The sequence below is a fragment of the Manacus candei genome, unplaced genomic scaffold (assembly GCF_025592945.1).
Source record: "Manacus candei isolate 608988 ecotype Guabito, Panama unplaced genomic scaffold, ASM2559294v1 h1tg000046l, whole genome shotgun sequence".
Taxonomy (NCBI): Eukaryota; Metazoa; Chordata; class Aves; order Passeriformes; family Pipridae; genus Manacus; species Manacus candei.
The window spans coordinates 3531432-3548230 of NW_026138094.1; the positions used below are offsets into that span (position 1 = coordinate 3531432).

Sequence of the window (16799 nt, forward strand, 5' to 3'; positions counted from 1 at the left end):
GCCGCGGGCGCCGCCCCGCGCGCAGGCGCCGGCCCGGGCGGGCCGGGTTGTTTGTGACGGCGTCAGCGGCGGCCGCGGCCCCTCGTCCGTGCCGGGCCCCGCGGGGGCCGCGCTCAGGTAGGCGGCGGGTCCGGCCCGCGGGGGCGGCCGCGAGGAGCTCCGAGGGGCTGCCGTGGGCAGGGGCTGCCCGGAGCGGGGCACAGCCCGGGGCGCCGGGGCCGGGGCAGCCGCTGGTGCTGCGGGGAGCGGGTGAGCGGGGCCGTGCGGGGCGGCCGCGGGGCCGGGCGGGGGTCACTGCGCGGGGGTCACCGCCGTGCTGGCCCCGGCCCCTGCCCTGGGCGCTGCCGTTCGCCAGCTTCCTTCCCTCTCATGCTGAGCCGCTGCCGCCCCGGCTGATGCAAGGTGCTGTGTTTCATAAACACCGGCGCTGTGTCTTTAGCCGCGCTGGCCCCGCGCCGCGCTCTGGTTCAGGTGCAACAGGAGCACCTGTGCGGGAGCAGCGGTGGGCACTGAGCTGGGAATGTCCGGCGCTGGCGTGGCCTGGCTTTCAGAAGCCACATTGGTCTTGCTGAAAATCATAGCCTGTATGGGTTGCTAAATATATTCCTAGAGAAGAATGTTACTGTGGGGAAAGAAAAATTGCGACTTAGCAGAAATAATAAACTTGCAGGAGAACCTTGAAAAGTAATGCCTCTAAACCTGGTTTTATTTCTGTTGTGTAACAAAGAAGCTATTGTGGAAGAGAACTGAGTTTTTACTTGCAGTGACAGCACAACAAACTCCACAGAACACATTCACATTCCTGTTGGTGCCTGTTACTCATCTTTGTCAATGCTTATTGAAGGTTGTTTTTTTTTTCATCTAGGAAATCCTCTTGTTTTAAATGCTAGAACTTAAGGGTTTGTTTGGATTGGAGTGGTTATTCTTTCTGAGTCTGGTATTTATTCTGCTTCACAGTGGATAAATAGGATGTGGTATCTCATGTTTATTTTTATGTAGATAACTGGGATAACTTGGGTTACGTTAGCAACAATACATATGGCTGTAAGCTTTCACACCTTATGCTTCTGGTTTGCATTTCACTAGGTTAGGAAAATAGTTCACACTTCTGAATCCCTGCCCCTCCAAATACTTTAAAGTTGAACTCTGAATATAATGGATATTTATTTTGACTAGATAGAAATAAAAAAGGTGGTGGCAGTAGTGGCAACGAAGATATCTAGTGAGAATACAAAACCAGTGAAACTGTGTGTTGGGGGTGTGGGTTTTGTTTTTTCTTTTTTTTCCCCTAAGTCTTTCCTTCTGGCTTAGCCTGACCTACAGGAGATGTGTGGCACTACTGTATCCTCGAGTTATCCCTGCTGTTATTGGACTGGAACCCATTAATGTCATCTGGATTTGTTAGGAAGTTTGCAGGCTTTATGTCTGTTTAATTCCTTAGTAGCTCAAAGCTACTTTTTCAAAATAACTTGCATTCAGGAAGTGCCAGCCATATCCAGCACCTTTAGGCTGGTAGGAAAAGCATACTGGTTCTTACTGGATCTTTGTCATTTGGTGGAGAATAAGGCTGGTGAAGTTTTTGTGAGTGGATCAGTTTAGCCATTCGGTTCAGATTGGTCTTCTGTATTTCAGTTTACTTAAGGGACTGGATTTGACCTCAGATTTAGTTAGGGCTATGTGTGTTATTAACCTCTTACAGAAATAAGCTGTTTAGCTGATGATTGAAGTTCAGGAACACCATACCTAGGTAATTTTTTTATTGAAGTTTTTTAGGCTGTTTTCATCTTTTAGAGCTAACTAATTATTAAAATACCTTACTTTTGATAACTGTTTTACACATGTGTGTTTAGTGAATGTACTTGTAGGAATGCATTGACACTAAAGTTGCCCTTCAGTCTGATGCCAAGCTATCTATGTATCATCGTTTGGCTAAATTTAGCAATTCTACCCACAAACCTCAGTGTTTTTGTAATTATTCCTTTATTCCTTTTTTATTCCATTATTTTTCTTGATACTTTTTTTCTTGATATTTTTCTGTTTTGGAGGCTGATCACCTGTATGCAGTTACACACTATTAGTATAATATTCTGGTTGAATACAAGATAAATAACTTTTAACTCAAAGTCACGTATCAAAGTGAGCAAGTAATAGAAAATAATGATTGTTTGTCTGCTTTTTTATAATATTTTTTGGTGATGTCAGTACCCACACAGTTAGGTCCTGAAACTTGTGTTTGGGAAGGGAAGATGGATGTTTACATGTGTAATCAGCAGAACTGAGTTTCTGCAGTGCTCAGTTACCTGCCAGTCTGTGCTGTGGATGGGGAGGGAGAGCAGGATGGCATTTGTGTTAACTTAGCCAGGGCCCAGGAGGAAATGCTGCAGTAGCTGAAGGAAGACAGATGTTACAAAGTCCAGCACAGAGTCTGCTGTTAAAATCTGCCCTTTCAACATCTGCAGATGCACTTGTATCAAAAACTGTACTGGTGACCTGAAGTTATCCTTTAAGAGTTCTCTTCACTTTTTGCAGCATAGCCAGTGATGTTTCTGACAGGTGATGAGTTCTGGGGCTGGTAATTACCTTCCTCTGAAAGGAATGCTGCTGCTGCTGGATGCCTGGTCAAATTGACAATAATTAATGACAGCAAGCAGATGTCATTGTCACTCTGGAACACAGTTTTTGCCACTTGGGCATTTGTTATTTTCAAGATTGAAGAAGTATGATTTTTAAATAGATCACGATTAAAAAAAAATTTTTGATCATTATATGCTGTATGATAGAAAAAACCCCAAACCAAAATACATCCTCCCTACTTCCCCCTCCCAAACCTAACATTCCCTAATTGAGATTCCAGGAAAAGCACTAATGAAGGAAGAAAAAGATCTGCAGGAAAATGACAATCATATTCAAACTAGGGCTTTATAAAAAAAATAGACATTCAGTTTCTCTGTAAGTTTGATACCTAAGTTGATTATTAGTGAATATTTTTGCCTTATAAACTGTGGTTGTTATGGTCATCATTGGCTTTTTTAGAGAGGTACTGTAGATATGTTAATTGAAGTTAATGAGAAAAAAGCGTTATCTTAGAAAAACATACAATAACGACCATAATGCAGAGATAGGAGACAGATGTTTACTGTATTTCGTAAGAAAGCTAAATGGAATTGAAAGTTTTGTATTTTGTTGTGCCGGTTTCTGGCCATACCAGTGTATTTGGATGTTCTCCTTCAAGGTTTGTGTATATTTTCGGTGTTAACAAACTGGGAGTAAAGACAGGGGAATAAAGTAGAGTAAATTAATTTAAACACATAGGTGCTTTTCTCTGTGTTCATACTGGAAGTAATTAGATGTGGGAAATAAAGCAGGTGTCTGAAATTCTCCAAAGTTTTATTGAACCATGATTTCTTTTGCTGTTTTATTACATTGATGCACAGTGAAACAGGCAATTGATTGGAAATTGCTCAGTTTTGGGAAGATTTTCACCAAGATGAATCTATAATGAATTTTATGTAACAACTTGATATATTTTTATTTCAAGGAACAAGAAATGCATTAAAGTTCTTTTTAAAGTCATTTTGCTAGTTAAGGACCTCAGAAATTGATCTGAATATGCAGCAATCATGAATATTCTGTATTTCTGGTAAATTCCTGGTAAAAAGGGGAAAAAATAAGCAGGGAGCTGCAGCTGGACAGTTTTCTTCTGAAAATAACTCCCAAAGTCCCAGTAGTATTGTAACAACTAAAATTTGTACTTCAGGTTATTTTCATGCTGGTTTTGTACTCGTAAGGTACTCTCTCAGTTTTCCTCAGAATCAGTACATTTTAGAGCACTTGGAAGGAGTGAAAGAAACATGAAACATTGCTTTTGCCCAGTAGTTGGAGAGAATTAGTCTCAGAAGATCCTAATTTGTGTATTCTCAAAAAACCCACAGTGTTTTTCTTGAATAAACTGTGGTTCCTGTGCATGTAACAATCCAGAAATTATTTCCCATACTGAATCATCTCTAAAACAATGACACTACAGACAAATTTTAACTTCGATTATTGATTTATTGACTACCTTTGTGTGTATGTGTTTGCTTTGTGTGTCTTGCATATTAAAAGAATCTACTTTTACTTGCAGTGTGTTTTGAAAATGTCTGAAAATTCCAGTGACAGTGATTCCTCCTGCGGCTGGACTGTCATCAATCATGAGGTACCGGTTTCAAATTAGTAAAGTTCTCTCAGTTTCAAAAGCACAAGAGAGCTGGTCTGAGGCTTATAAATGTTGGGCCTTGGTTCCATTTCTGTTGGTAGCAAGCTGGTATTTAAGAGAAGGTTAAAAGTTCTTTTCCTTGTTTTGGGCTGGATGGACAAGTTGGAATCCTGTCACCAAAAGAAACAGAAAACTCCTGCACACCAGGCAGGATAAAGGAGAGCACAGGCTGCTGGACTCTGCTCAGATAAAAGGGAAAGGGTTTACAAATTGACTACAGCAGTTGGATTACTCAGCTCTGAGTTGCAGGCTTTGTTTTCATTCTTGGGATGGTTATTTTACACTGTAACCGCAAATGAATTATGCAGTCTAAATGAGTTAACATAACACAAGGTTGTGGGATGGCAGGGGTTTGTCCAGCCAAAGCAGAACAGATTTCTGTTCCTGGTTATTCTTTCCTGGTTCAAGGAAATAAGAATGGGGAAGTACTGGTGTTTGGGAGCTGCCATTATCAGCATTTTCCTGGTAAGACCCCTTTGAATCTTGGATGTGAAGGAGGTAGAATGGATGAGATGGGTGGGTACCTTCACACAGGTGGTACCCAGGAAGGGGGTGATGTGGACTTCTGTATGCTTCAGTGAAGTGGTTTGGATATTTAGGAAAGAGAGCTGTGACTTAGACAAATTTGGACTACTGTACTGTTAATTTCTCACATATCATTGTGACCTGTATTGGTGATGACACAGTGGAATCCGTTTCTGGATTTGTTTTGCACTGAGTTAAGAGAGGCAAGAAATGGCCATTGTCCAGATTGTGACTGCAGAGAACTGACAGCTGTGTGTGCTGAACTGAGTGTCTGCTTTGGACAGAGAGGCATTGCTGTGTATTGTTGGACTACTCCTGAGAAAGGACTTGCTAATTTTGTGTAGGAGGGTAGTGAGGTGATAATATCTTTTCTTGACCTCTTTACTGTTACTGAAATGGAAGGGTGATGGAGGTCTAGCAACAGATACAGTGAATCAGAGTTCATGCATTCACACCAGCCTGCATGTTTTAAAGAAAAGGCTACCTTACCCTATACTCAGGTAGCCCGGTTTCTTGGAATTTTAGCTAAAATTATAATCTGTTTTAAGCACTATTCCTAATGTCTGCCTTGTTGTAGAACCTGGGCAGACTGAATTTTTGTTATTCTTTTCCTTATTCACAATTTAAGAAACAAAAGTAGTGGTTCTTTCACACCAGAGAACAGTTGTCACATAGTAAATCTGTATACCTATCAATAAATCCCAACCAAGCCAAACTCCCCAAATTAGTTTGTATTTTCTTTCCTGAGATTTCTCTCAGATTTTAGTAAGTTACTTATACTTGAGTTGTGAATTCCTGCAAAATTTTTGAGATTAAAACTGTGACACTTCTGTAGACAAAAAGAAGACAGATAGTTTGACAGTTTACTAAAGCAGGTAATTTTTGACGCTTTTTAAGAAAGGAACATACATTCTGCAATCACATTACAAAGTTATCTTATGCAGTTCTTTTTGAGGTATCTAATCTTTGTGAAGTACAGTCTCCTCTTAAAAATGAAAGCATACGTGTTTGCTTGAGTCCCTGAAATGAGACATCCAGGCAAACTGATCTGGAAGTATTACTACTACTGTAATTTCACACTTGCTGTTGCGAAAATAACTTATCTCTGTTTACAAAAACAGCTCAAGTTATTTATGGATCACAGTGACTTAGTATTTTTCGGTTATGTTTTGCATGTTTGTAGTTTTCTAGAACCTTACTTGTGTTCCATCAGTGCTTTTAAAGAAAAATTACAATATAAAGATTAAATATTTGGAATTGTCAAGCATGTTGTTTGCCTTTAGTGCCCTGGTCTCCTAGCATTGTTAATCTTCAGTTCCCGTTGTGCTCTGAGGGTGTTGTTGACTGGCAGCTGACTAATAACTAAGACTCCTTTCTGGATTAAAGACAGAAATCTAATTTAGAGTTTGTATAAATATTTGTTTTCCTTGTGTCAAAGATGTACTATTAAAGCAGCCATTCAAATTTGCTGACAGGAACTGAGATGGAGGAAAGTTATACATAGTTTTTCCTGGTAATAGCATTTATTAATGTTCATGGTGGTACTCTTGAAAGTTCCATTTTGGGGAGGTGATGTGTACTTACATAAAATACTTGGACATGTGTGCAAGAATTAGATCCCATATTCAGAACCTTCCCTGTTTCTCTAAATTCCATTTAATGAACAGGTCTAATAAAGGTAATAAAAATAGTTATTTAAAATACTTAGCATAGTTATTAGTTGATGCCTTAACTGCTGTCCTTTTTCCCCCTAGAATTGTTCTCCTCTGACTTTTTTCAACCTTGGTCATGAGTATTACACACTAACAGTTGTTTTCCTCTAGTTAGTGACTTGGTGTTTCACTTGCTTTTTTTTTGCTCAAAATTTTCTTCAGTTTTAAAGGTTATTGTTCTTCTGTTTTTATTATTAATGTTCTGTTTTCTCTGTAACCTTTTTCTCCTGCTTTAGTGTTGGAAACCCCAGTAACTGTAATGTCCATTTAAACTCTTCACCTTCAGGGTTCTGACATAGAGACAGTGACTTCAGAAAATGGAAGCACAAATGATAATCATGAGTTTGTTTCAGAAGAATATGTTTCTTTGCAAGAAGAGGAGCAAGCAGTTGATTTGCAAGGTAAGATAAAAAAGGAGCCGTTTCATGAAACAGATAAGTATCTATTGTAGCATTGGCACAAAGTTAGAAACTCACAGTTTCTATACTTTGCAGACCTCTGTCAAAGTACTTACTTCCTCAGTGTCATGGAAAATATTCAATCATCACCTTATAAAAGTATCTTTTATTGAAATAGATGAATGTCTTTCATTTTGTCAATACTTTGGATGTGTTACAGAGTAGTGTGCACTATTCTGCACTATTCACAACAATGCTGTTGGAAAATAGTTTATGGAAGTGTTATTGATAAAAGAAGTATTCCTTTATAATGTCATAGATCAAATAAGAATAAATTGGAAGGAACAGTCAATCCTTGTACTGCTAAAAAATAACATTGTGATACTGTGTTAGCATTTCTTGAGTTGGAAGTGCAAGTCTGGTGCATATTAATATAATGAAAATCCTTCCACTTATTTTAATTACTAAATTTAATCCTACTGCTGTGTTATTGCTCTAAGACTATTGCTGTGAGAACACAGACCTGACAGGTTCAGTGTGCAGTTGACTAAATTTGGCTATGTTTCCAAATTCCTAATATCTCCATGTAGAAACAGGATTAGACACAGAAACTCCAATGAATATCTGGAAAATACTTGAATTACCCCAGCATAAAAATGTACTGTAGTATCAGCTTACAATATAGGGTTGTCTTTTTTTCTACCTGTGCTTTTCATTTATAGGTTACTTACATTATGATCAGTATGAGAATTTGGATTTAAGTGTCCTGGATTCTGATATTTATGGAAGTATGTTAAAAACAAGATTTAGTGCCTCTGATACAAGCACATAATAGAAATCTGTCACAATTACATTTATTTTATGGGGTATGGGCATAATTTGGGGTTACTGGTTTTAATTTCATGTTTGTTTGCTTGTGTTTTTTTTCCTCTTTTTATTTATATAGCTCAGTGCAGCAATGATGAAGAGATACCAGTGGTAGATAACACTGTGTCTGGATTTGAGGAAACTCAGACAGTTCCAGAGGTAAAGTACATTCTGTCATTCAGAAGCTTCTCTGAACCCCATCTGACAATGGCAAGAAATGTTTTGAAGGCATTAAAATGGAGATACAGATTTTTCCTTTCTTAAAGTTTTAACAAATCTCTTTTCTTTTAAATTACTTTATATTGTATATACCTGAGTAATTTTCACATTGTCCCTTTCCTCAGGAAAAGAAACAAAAAATTCCTGACGATGGGTCCTGTGTTGGAACTATTAGTGATGATTCTGACATTGTTACACTTGAAGCTCCAAAACCAGAAGAAACTCAGAGTCAGGAGGAAGCTCCAGCAGATGGTGAAGAAGCTCAAAGTTCAGAGGATTTTAACATGGGTTCCTCCTCTAGCAGTCAATATGCATTTTCCCATGTAGAAACTGGTAAGAGCAGGAAATCACTAAGCAACTGTTTGAAAATATCACCAAAAAAAGACCCCAAACCAGTCTTTGCTTAGGGAACCTTCTTTGTGTGGAGAGGGGGAAAAAATAGTGTCCAAAGATTTGGAGTCTCTAGAAAAACTTCAGGTGCCCTCACACTAAAATTTTGTCTGAATGTATGTCTGCAACCTTTTTTTTTTTGAAGTGATCTGTCCCATTAAGCATTCACTGTTTTAAACAGAAAGTAAATTTGTAGCCTATCTTGAAGAAGTAAAATTCTCCTGGCAATTTTTTTGGCTTTTATAGAGTTGGCCTAAATGAGGAACAACTGGGAGAGAAATGATTTTTGGTGCCATGAGGACTAATAGCAGCATGACTACAAAAATTTACCTTCATAGCTACGTAGCATATATATATATAAGATATTCTCAGTACTTGGTTGGAATAATAATCATATTCAGGAGGAGTGATATGAATATTGGTTCAATTAAAAACAAACAAACCTCTAAAAGAACAAAAAAACCTCTTACTGTTGTGTTGCTCTTCTCTAGTTCTGCAGTTTTTCTCTATGATTCTTTTTGGCTGCTTGTTTGTGGTCTTTCCTGTTCCCTTTATGCTCTGTAGCAGTTTTGTGTTGCTGATTCTTACTCTTCAAATTAAGTTTATTTCAAGAGCAGGATTTTACTTAAAATACTGTTTTATCTTAGAAATAGGATGCAGCATCCTTAAATGTTTATGTATCTGTTTAGTATCCATTGGAAACAGAAAATGACAGCATCTAGTTATAACCAGTGATGATTCCTAACAAAGCAGTTGCCTTCTTTGTCTTCTGGATGACCTGACTTAATTTCTAATTTAAAATTTAGTTGACTTTCTTTTTTTCTTTTAGGATGAGTTCTAAAAATGCCTTTTTTTTCCCCCTCTATGTTTTTGTACACAAAAGTCAGTTGGCTGGAGAAGCTGAGGAAGATTCCTGATTGTGTAAGGGGATGGGGAAATGAGGTGAAAGAGCATGTGTCTCGCAGTCTTCCTTTCCAAGGTGGTGTGATTAAATTTGATCAGCTTTTGTAAAGCTGATTGCTTATGGCTTGCATGGAGTGTTCTTACAATTTTTAGTAGCAATCTGACTTGATCTTATAGTACTGATATTCCAGAGAGATGCTGAAAGCCAGTCCTCACTGGAGAATTGGCTAAGCTGTCAGTGCTTTATTTGGTGTTCAAAAAAACTGTTAATCTTGCATGGAGATTTGGAACAGACATCAGTGAGGTTTGTACTACATTTTAATGTATGTGCTTGACTGTTTAAATTAATGGTTCCTGTTGGATTCCAAATCAGTGTGTGACTGGCAAAAATAATTTCTTCCTTCTAACTTAAGCTGATTTCAGCATGGTGTCTAGTGCTGCTCAGTCAATTGATCAAGTATTGCAGAAAATATCTGGAATACTTTTGCAATTATTTTAAATGCCGAAGTTTTAGCAGTTGACATTTTCATGGTACTTTTTGGCAATGGAAATCTTTGCTATCCACTTCCTGTTGGGTTTTCTATTGTGTTGGAAAAACTTCAGATTTTTTCTAATGTAGATACTAAAATGTTCTGCAAGGATTTTCTGCCACCTTTATTTGCAAACCAGTTCCTGTTTAGACTGTCTTCACCATGCAGACAGAAATGTTTTAATACTGCTTCATGAATGATGTTAAACAAGCAGAAGTGCTCATATGCTGCAGTGAATTGTATCTGGGCTTGAGTCGTGTCTTGCAGAAATGTCAAGGAGAATCACATTCTTAACTGATGTTACTTCACCTGGTTTCTGGTGTAGATCTGACACTTAGTAGGAGCTGGAATTTTGGACTGCTATTGCAGTCACTCTTTGTTTCATCTGTAGTCCTTTCCACCCTGGGATTGTTAGAGTTCAGCTTTGTACTGAGTCCTTACAGCAGCTGTAATGCAGGGTCGTGCTGGTCTAAAAGTGTAATTCCTGTTGACAACTTGCCAGTAAGTGCTTATGAATGGCTCTAAGTGTCTTACAGCATTTTGCTTTCTGATTGTCTTTTTTTTCCCTTTTCTATTCTTTGCTGTCCATGTATATCAAAGCTTTTCTCATTTGTCTAGAAGCAGCTTGTTCCTTAAACCACTCGTGTTTAAGTTTCTTCAGTTGTTGAAAACCCCCAAGAAACCCCACAGATAAGCAATAGTAACACCTGTTTTACTAAGTCTGTCCTGTATATTCCTCTGTAATGTCTGACCTCTGCATTCTAGTAATGCATTCTGAATGCTTGTCTTTATTTTCCAGGACTGGGGAAGTGTGCATCTGCTTAAATGACTGATTTTAAAATAGTGTCCTTCTGTACCAAGCTATATAAATTCATTTAAGAGTCTGGATATCTAAGTCGCTGTTTAAGTGATTTGTCTTTATTGCAAAGTCTACTTGGTTGGTTTGGCTTGACTAATTGACTAAAATGGATTTTTTTAGGAAGGGGGAAAGCTGTCTTTCATTATCTGGCATGTTGCTTGTCCATGGACTCAGAAATTAGACATGTATTCCATATACTAGTTGGTAATCTTTTCTGTGCTTGATGTAATCACTTCTATCAAGTTGTGATTTAAGTGAAGAATCTTAAGTGGTAATGCTTTTTTATAGGTGATAGCTAGCAGTGCTTGGCATTCTTGTCTGTTCAGTGATGTGTGCATGGCTTTGCTCAGACAAATGATTTCTCAGTTGTGAACTAACTGTTCAAGGACAGTAACTCTGTACTTATATTTTTACATTTTGAGTGATGATCTCTGATATAGAAATGAACACCCATATTTCTAGAAGGGACATTAGTACTGTGTGATTGTGAGCAGCAAATTTAGTGTCTGAGCAGGAGCACTTTGTCATGTGCTGGAGGCTCCATTGATCAATCCCATTGAATCCATTTCAGGCATGTGAATGAGGTACAGCAATGGAGATACTTGAAAGCTACTTTTTAAATATACTACTGCTTCCCCTTGATATTTACCTTACACTTGAAAGTTATGCTTTTAAAGGAGGGAGATGAAATAATAATTACTTATGCACTGGATTATTTGAATTTATTTACAGTATATGCAGCAAACACTTGTACCACTAATGGGAACAAGCAATTACAGCTCAGTTGTTACTTTCCTGGTTAGAATATATGGCTTTTGGGCCACAGACACATGAACATGCAAATGGTATCATAAATTTTACAAAAATGCTATAAATGATATTTTTTAGGGTTAGAATTTGTTCTTATCTCAGATCTTGACCAATTCAATTTACCAAAACATCAGTCAGGCAATACAAGTGTTTTGGATTAGGAGTGTTAGGGAAGGACAAACAGAAAAGCACCCGAGCAGTTATTTTCCTGTGCAGCAGTGGTTGAAAATGGCTTTTTTGAAAGGCAGGTAAAGATGTTAATAGGTAGTATGTGGCAGACATTAAAAGTAAACAAAATTGTGTATTTAAATAAATTTGTATATTGACTTTGAATATTTCTAATAGCTACATTAATAGAATTTTAGTGGAATTTTGTCTGCAGCTGCATGTAGGTCACAGAAGGAAGTTTTTTGAGAGAATATAATAAAACCATGTTTGTCTTCTAGGAGGCTTTCTTTTAGCAAGCCTTTATGTTGCTCTTTTATTACTAAATAGTTCAGTCTTCATAGGTGCAAGAGAAGGAAAACTGAATTCCTAACCTTTCTACTTCACAAGAATTTGCAGAGGCAATACATGTAGATGCTTTAAGAGGCAGAATTGTCTGAAAGAAACACTTTCTAATGATTTAGTGGTAAGACTTATGGAAGTGCTGTACAGCTTTTTACTGATGTTTTCTTGATTCTCTATAATTTCCTTTAAAAAAAATAATTTTTAACTTTGGAGATGATGCAGTCTGTTCATAACACAGAGAATTTTAATTTTGTTTTATTTATGTTCTCTAAGATAAATGCCAAACACATTCTGCATAAACGTGATGGATTTTGATGCTCAGATCGGTTTTTAAAGCTACGATTAATGCATTTTAAATACTGTTCTCTGCTGTTTTTCAGTTTTTCCATCTCAGGCCAGCAGTGAGGAATCCAGTAGTGACGAGACCAGCAGCCAGTCCAGCCCGGCCGTGCGGAAGCGCCGCCCTCGGAAGCGGTTGGTGTCCAGCGCCGAGGCCGAGGGCGCGTCCCCGGCTGAGCCGGAGGCTGAGCCCCCCAGGGAGGAGCAGCCCCAGCGCCAGTTCAGCAGTGGCCTTAACAGGTGCATCGTCCTGGCCTTGGTGATTGCCATCAGCATGGGCTTTGGGCACTTCTATGGTGAGTTCGTAGCAAACAAAATACACAGAATCAACAGGTTGCATTTTATTGGGGCTCTGATAGCTTTTCTTGTTCTCTGCTAACAGCCTAAACCTAAAAATGAGAGAAAGCAGCTGTTAATGAATCGGTAATACAGGGAGGTCCTTCAGTGGTGCAGCTGTGTTTAATACAAACTACTTCAAAATTAAAGTAACTAAATAGAAATTACGTCTTGCTTGCCCTTCCAGATAGAAATTTCTTGTTGTTCTCATAATGCAGTGTGTACCCTTCATTTAACACATATTTTCTTTTTGAATAAATTTGTGGTAGTGCTTACCATTCCTAACAGCATTCAGAGAGTCATTTCAGGCTTTTGTCCCATATGTACTTGTCTGGTAAATGTAAGAGCAAGTCACGTTTTTCACAGGAGTTCGTAGTATCGATATTTTTCTCTGAGAAAAATGTGCTGTGTTTGTCCTTGCAATTCCAGAGTCATTTAGGGAATCCAGGATAGCAGCAATTTTTCTGTGTTCAGTGGCTTGCTTAAAGTTAAACACTACATAAATTGTTACTGCATGTAACAAAGCAGCAGAACTCATTCCATATGCCAATCTACGTAGTGCATTCCTGATTTTCTGAGATGCATGTGTTATGATAAAAGTGAGAGAGGACATGGCATTCAGTTGGAGGCTGGGAATATGATTCTCATTGGATTTGGTTTTGACTGATTTTTAGGGATCTAAGTTTTGACAGTTATTTTGAGATTTTTACTAATTTTCACTTGACCAATTTTTTTATTCTTAGGTAAACCTGAAGGTAAGAGCCATGAATGACTATTTGGGATGCTGTGCTTGCATTCAGATTAACTATTAAATTGTATGTATGTGTACACACACACCCATATATGTATGCATATTTACATTAAAAAAAATAAAATGATAAATCAGGTCTCAAGAATTGCTAGTATATGTGAGATTATAGGAATGACTAGTCCAGTAATGTAAAACACTTTTTATGTAGCAGTTGCAGCAGGTAGTAGTAATTAGTGCAAAAACTGATTGACTGATGTGTGTTGGCATGTTGGAAGCATAGAGGATCACAATGACTAGACCAGTCTGTGGTAGTGCTTGGTGGTGGTAACTTGAGATTTCAGTTCTGTTAATCACTTCACACTGTATTTAAATTAGTGTTAATGATAAATACTATCCTGTTAAAGAACTTTGGATGGATGAGAGGTACATTTTGAACATGAACTCGGGGGTCATATCTTTATTAAGGAATTCACTTGTTCATTAATTGAATCTGTACTTCAGAACAAAAGTTGTCATCACTGATGACAGTGATTGCAGCATTTTCAGAAGAAAGAAAGTAACTGTGTGGCTTTAGTTTTTGCTTCAAGTTAAAGTTCTCCATGATTATGTGATAATTGATCTTTCTACCACTAGAAAGGAAATCACATCCTACTTTCCATCTTCCTGTGCTTTAGGTTTTTTCTAAACACAGACTTGCAAAGAGAAATCCATCTCCCTAGAGATGGATCCATCTCCCTACTTTGCATTTTCATGATTTGCCTTGGAATGAATGTTTTCCTCATCAGTCTCATAACGTTAGGGTGATTGTCATGGAAGAGGGTTGGAAAGGGTTACTTTTTATGAAATTGCTTCTCTTTTTTTGGATTGATATCAGGATAGTGTTTTCCCTTTAGCTCAAGATCTAGGACCCCTTTAAGACTTTGAGATGTAGAAAGCAACTAGGATTAGATCTTAATCAGTAACTTTATCCTAATCAGTATTAAGCTGAGTTAACTGGCTTTATCATGCTCTAGGAAAGAGGTCTGAAAGAGGGCAAGCTTTCCAGGTAAAGCTACAGTTAAGTAGGAAGTCCTTGCCAGAAAAATGTCTCCTTATGGACATTCAGATATTAAATATTTTTCTTTCACCAGAATCTGCAAAGGGGGCTATGGCTCTAATGCAAGGGATTTGGATAGATTATTTAAAGAATCTGAAGGATACTGTGACTCAGAGTACCAGCTGGAAACACAAACCAATTACTGAGGAATGGCACCTCATTATGTTCATTTTCAGTGTTGCTAAATGTCATTTTTGCTTACTATATCTAAATTATGATTTTTGATAAGGGAAGAAAAAGAGCTTTAAGTGTTTTTCTGTAATTCAGGTTCCTCTTAGCATGAACCCTTTACACTAAATGATGATTTTTCAGATGCAGTCTTCAGATTGTTAGGATCAATGGAATTCTTCAAAAGTACCTGTCAAACATAAAAATTAAAACCAAAGTTACTGTCAGTATTTTTAAATTAACCTGTGCAAGGATATCTGCTTCCAAAAAGTATTTGCTAGGACTCTGCAAACTTAAAATCATTTCTGCAAAAACATTGCTTCCCCTTAGCTGAATTAAACTATTGAAGTTCAACTTGGTTTATATACCACTGTCTGTTCTTAAGGTCACACTTGACAGTAGGTTAAATTAAAATTAAGAGAGCACAACATGCTTCAGTGTAATAGTATTTATAGTATTTCTTCTGTTTAACAATACATCTCCTCCTGCCTTTAAATACAGAAATGGAACTCTGCACATGCTGCATTGGTTTTGAATGAAATACCTAAAAATTGCTCTTGCCTTCTGCTCTAGACTCAATTCAAGAGACTCTTAAAAGCAAATAAATAAAAACTGCATCAGTGTGAGGATTTAGGGAACACATGCATAGGTGGGGAAGTACCAGTCAAGAAGTTGTCCTTGACAGAAAAAAAAGTAGTGTCTAGTACAGCAAAGATATTTTTTCTGAAAACCAGTGTCTCAGCCTTTGTCTGACAAGTGAAAAACAGGATATTTGCTTACTCTTGAGCCTTTGCTCATGGATAAGGATGACAGGGCAGGGCCTGCAGTACTTGTTGCTTTGTGAGCAGTGTGCCACAGTTGTGTTTCTGCATGAAAGTTTAAATACTGTGCTAATACTGTCTTACTCATGTAAGTTTACTTAACAGTCAGAGTTGTTGTTCTGAAGTGAATAATGCATGGATCAGTGGTCTTCCTTTTATCCTGGTTGACTTGCATGTTACTAAAAAAATTACAAAGAAGTCACACATATTCTTTCCTGCACAACTTTTGTTGTTTTGGATCTAGCTTGTTTCTGTGTAATGTTCCAAAATTCCTTTATTTGTCATCAAATAAAAAACAGTGTAGTAATTAATTTTTGGATCTGAGAAATTGTTTATTATTGGAAGAAACAGTTGGTATGTAACAATGTGGTTTTATAATCTTTATTTTGTTACAGCTAAACAGTTACTAGTAAGTACTGGGCAGAAATTTGCAGAGAGAATGAAGAGGATGTTTAGGTTCCTCTGTTCCTCTGACTACTTACTCTGAGTCAGTCTATCAAAGGAAAGTTTTTTATCTTTGTAGGTACAGTTCAGATCCAGAAACGGCAGCAGCTGGTGACAAAGACACGTGAATTCAAAGATATGAAAGATGACCTTTACCAGTGCCAACAAGAGCAAGGAGATCAAGTGCACCACAAAGTGGGGGTAGGTTTGAGCTTAACTTGAAGTCATTGCATTATTCTGTCATTATGTCTGTATTTTACACAGTGAAATTAATTCATCACACAAATCCATTAAATTTTTGTCTTTAGTAAATTCTTTCTGAGAACATAGTTTTTCTTTCTCTTGAATTCTTGAAAGAGATTTATGTTGATCAAATTTGTTTAAACATACTGTGTTTTATGTAGTCTAGGAGTTATCTGGACACAGGGACTGTCTCTTTTCCTGGGACAGAATACCAGATTGTCATTAATAAAGACAGCAGAAGTAGAACATGCTGCTAAAAACCTGTTATAGGCTGAACCTACAGGTTTTGTGAATTTGCTTTCTAAATTATCAATGATTATTAATTTTTTAAATACTTTACTTGTACTTTTGGTTTTTTTACTGTTACCTCAGTCACAGAGAAGATTAGAGAGTGCTTTGTGTATGTGTGTTATTTTTTTTTTTTTTTTTTTTAGTTTTCTTTTATGTGGCTGTAAACAGCATTTATACATAATTCAGTATGTTCTAGAGCTTGTCACTGGTGCCAACAGACTGGGGAGATCCTTTTGTGTTAAAATATAGTTACATGAACATGTATTTTCAGCCACTAATTTCGTTCAAAATCAGTGCATGAAGTTCTGCCCCAATTGTTGAATGCCCATACT

General features: G+C 37.6%; 1 protein-coding gene across 7 annotated transcripts in view; it reads left to right on the plus strand.

Moving 5' to 3' along the window:
* CCPG1 (cell cycle progression 1) overlaps positions 1–16799 on the plus strand; it is a 22182-nt gene continuing 5383 nt past the window's right edge. The window contains exons 1-10 of one of the 7 annotated variants that reach the window (XM_051797200.1): positions 34–117; positions 728–844; positions 4124–4195; positions 6779–6893; positions 7837–7916; positions 8102–8309; positions 9250–9345; positions 12359–12613; positions 13397–13408; positions 16013–16134. In XM_051797200.1, the coding sequence (XP_051653160.1) occupies positions 4136–4195; positions 6779–6893; positions 7837–7916; positions 8102–8309; positions 9250–9345; positions 12359–12613; positions 13397–13408; positions 16013–16134 (948 nt within the window). In that variant the 5' untranslated portion in view covers positions 34–117; positions 728–844; positions 4124–4135. Of the gene's footprint in view, positions 118–727; positions 845–1728; positions 1748–4123; positions 4196–6778; positions 6894–7836; positions 7917–8101; positions 8310–9249; positions 9346–12358; positions 12614–13396; positions 13409–16012; positions 16135–16799 lie in introns of those variants that run through there. The other 6 variants (XM_051797203.1, XM_051797199.1, XM_051797201.1 and 3 more) reach the window with 6 other exon arrangements.